The following is a 3,620-nucleotide window of genomic DNA, read 5'->3' as shown; positions in this document are numbered from 1 at the left end:
CAGAGGCGCGTGTTGAAAAAGGCGAGTGCTTGCAAAGTTTGCAGCAGATCGTCTCCCGGAGAGGTGCGGGTCAGGACCTGCTTCCTTGCGGTAAAAGTGCGCGCCCCACGCGAACGCCACGAGCGCCGCACACTCACTGCCAACTTTCCCCCCCCCCCCCCCTCTCTACCTCACACACACCATCAGCCCCCCCTCGCTCTCACTCTCACTCTCACTCTCTCACAGACACACGCATTCTCTCGCTGCCTTCACTTTACCTCGCCGTGCAACGACAACAAAAAACATTAGAGAGAGAGAGAGAGATGGACCGTGCAGCAGCAGCAGCAGCAGCCGCGCAGTTGATGCAGACCTCCTGTCAGTTCCTGTTGGAGAGCCGGCCGGCGCCTTACAGTGATGGAGAGCCGGCGTCGTCGCCCGACAGCAGCGGCGGCGGCGGCGGTGGAGGAGTGGGCAGCAAGGGCTGCAAGGCGCTGAAGCGGCCGAGGTCGAGCTCACCCGAGCTGCTGCGCTGCAAGAGGCGCCTGAGCTTCACGGGTCTGGGCTACTCGCTGCCTCAGCAGCAGCCGGCGGCCGTTGCCAGGCGCAACGAGCGCGAGAGGAACCGCGTGAAGCTGGTGAACGCCGGCTTCCAGACCCTGCGCCAACACGTGCCCAACGGCGCGTCCAACAAGAAGATGAGCAAGGTGGAGACGCTGCGCTCTGCCGTCGAGTACATCCGCGCCCTGCAGCAGCTGCTCGACGAGCACGACGCCGTGTCCGCCGCTTTCCAGTGCGGGCTGCCATCGCCCACGCTGTCGCCCGCCTACTCCGCCGACCTCAACTCCATCCCGCCGTCGCCCCTCTCCACCTACTCCTCGGACGAAGGCAGCTACGAGGCCCTGAGCCCGGAGGAGCAGGAACTGCTGGACTTCACCAGCTGGTTTGACAGATACTGAGCAGCCAGCAACAGCAGGTAGGCAGGGTGGCACTGGCTAATGATAAAGGTGCGACGTGCGCAATGCACACGCGAGGGGTGGGGGTTGCTTATGTTGCGGGGGGTGCATACATTTTGTTTTTAATGATTGTGTGCTGTTTGTCTCGGCGGCCGTGCATTTCATATCTTGACGTGTTAGTTGCAGCGTGCTGCACTGCAAACGTGTAACTGACCAACTTTCTTATGTTGCAGATGTTGCAGGGAAGCTGAGCCAGAGCCCCGGCTGCCCAGGGGAGGCAAGCAAGCAGCAGGACAGCGCGTCTCTCCATCCACCACCGCTTCATTTTCACTGCCAGCCCTCCCATCCTGAGTGCTGGGACATCGGGGACCACGCAACTACTCAGGAACACACTTGAAGATGCTTCCAAGAAGAAAGCCTACGAACAATGATGACTGAAGTGCAATTATGATAATAACTCCTCCCAATCTCCCCGCCGCTTGAGGGGGTGATGGAGAGAGACTACTGATAGGGTGCAGTCCCTGGATCCAACATATCTGTGTAGCTAATATAGCTGTTAAAGGGTGTGGTGTTAAAGGGAATGTCTCTGTGGCATTCGTGTGCCACATACTTTGTATACTGTGTCGCCTTTGGGGGTCAATTAATAGAAAACTAACTTTATATTGGGTTTTAGAGTGGAAAACGAAACTTGATGCTTTGGTACTTTGAAAGGAATTTTGTCTCGAATTGATGTAAGCATTTCTATTTTGTATCTATTCTTACTACAAGGATTATATGAAGACTTATTTTTGTATATACATGAAAGCAGAATAAAAGAAAATGTGGTCTAAGTCAGACCTTAACATGACTTACTGTATCACTGCCACTAGCACAGTGTCAAAGAATGCAAGAGTGAAACACTGCTTTGGCCTTTGAGAAGAACTTTTTCATATTGTTGATTACTCTTACCTATAGTGTGCCTTGAATGTTATCTGTAATCTACTGCAAAATTCCTCCAAACTTTCCGGTCTTATTGAAGGTTGTTTTGATGCATGGGGAAGGCCATGTACGTGCACTTGCTGTGGTCACTATTTTTTACTAAACTTGTACATAAACATTTTTTTAAAAAGTATATTTTATGTGAAATAGTCTATAAATAAAGATTTTCTATTTATACATTATTTGCTGTATTTCCTTTGACATCCACTTCGCATTCTTACCAACAAAAAAAGCTGTCACTGTGTTTCATGATTCACACTACACACGGTGCGAATTACCTTTGAATTCTACATATGCATGTGATAGGTGGGAGTAGTGGGGGTTGGTACCAAAACAGGACGCTAATCTAGGTATAGACTCGGTCATTGATCCGATGTTTCCATAAAGTGTAAAAGTGAAGTCTTAAAATTTGAAGAAAAAGAGTTCCAAAAATATAATTTAAAAAATAAACGAAATGACACTGCCAAATTTACGCACGGGCTTGGCAGTCATTTTTCGTGCAGTTAGCATATTTTTTCAGTCCCTAGAAAAGTGGATCGCTGGAAATAGTCTTGACATATGCAAATACTTACATAATTCCAATTTGCTTCTCAGAAAGTTTGCTTCGGGGCAAAATCGAACATGTTATATGTAAATTAATGTATCTGAATAAACCCATTAGCAAAATATGGGTTTTTATTAGTTCAGATCAGTGAAATGGAATGCTGGACACGCTTTGCAAGTTTCATATCTATTGTGCTTCCAAATGTCTTCCCAATGGATTTGGATGCGCATGTAAATAGGAGTAATGCAGTTTTGAAGGCAGTGTCAAATGTGCTTAAATTGAGTGCTTAAGCATGGTTCAGTGTTGGCTAACCTGCAAGGTTCCTTGCAATGCAAAACTGGCATCTATTATCTTAGCCCACATATGTATCTTGCGGTAAGTTCTTGCAACCAAGCAGACACGGATAATGCAATTGTTACTTAGCAAAGTGTGCTCTGAATGCCCAATTGTCTTATTGCGCAGCAGTTCGGTTGTTCAAATAAACGTTTATGATTAACGTTCTAACAAGATTATATGCTCTTAACATTGGGGTTTATAAAAATGTGAAACTCCGCCACAGCAAATTGCAGGCATGAGGGTATATCACACGAAGAGGAAGGAACTACAGATGCTGGTTTCCACCGAAGATAGACACAAAAAGCTGGAGTAACTCAGCGGGTCAGCAGTATCTCTGGGGGAAATTAATAGGTGACGTTTCGGTACGAGACCCTTCTTCAGACGATACATCATATGGTTGGATTTCGATATTTGGTGATTTGATACACTGATACTTCATTTGTCCCACCATAAAACGTAACTCGTGTAATATACAGATAACCATTTTTATCTTCCTACAGTAAATTAAAATTCTGGATGGGATGCAATAGTCCGCTGTAACATACAAAGACGTTTGTTCCCCGGAGTAAACTAACCAACCATATGAGCAGGAAAATATCATGTATTTCTATTGCGCAAGAAAACGTCCCGAAACACTTCACGAGAAAGTACCCGGACAAAAGAAAAAAATAACGAGCATACTAAAAAAAATATTTGGCAGATGGCCCATTGAGGTTTACACTAGTTTTATCTGCAACAGCAAGATCGTGTAGGAAAAGGAGCACTATCCGAGGAAAAGCTCAAATAATAGAAAAAATCCCATTGCTCGGTTTGAATAGTCATACAAATTA

General features: G+C 46.5%; 1 protein-coding gene across 1 annotated transcript; it reads left to right on the top strand.

Annotated features, from left to right (window-relative positions):
* Positions 1-290: 290 nt before the first annotated feature.
* On the top strand, positions 291-1,990 carry LOC144602074 (achaete-scute homolog 1b-like). The gene is made up of 2 exons (XM_078414767.1): positions 291-952; positions 1,166-1,990. Exon 1 carries the CDS (start codon positions 303-305, stop codon positions 933-935), a length of 633 nt encoding a protein of 210 aa, XP_078270893.1. The 5' UTR covers positions 291-302; the 3' UTR covers positions 936-952; positions 1,166-1,990.
* Positions 1,991-3,620: the final 1,630 nt, after the last annotated feature.

This window comes from Rhinoraja longicauda, chromosome 18 (genome assembly GCF_053455715.1).
Source record: "Rhinoraja longicauda isolate Sanriku21f chromosome 18, sRhiLon1.1, whole genome shotgun sequence".
NCBI lineage: Eukaryota > Metazoa > Chordata > Chondrichthyes > Rajiformes > Arhynchobatidae > Rhinoraja > Rhinoraja longicauda.
Note: the sequence above shows the minus strand (reverse complement) of the source record. Positions and strands in the feature narration are given on the sequence as shown.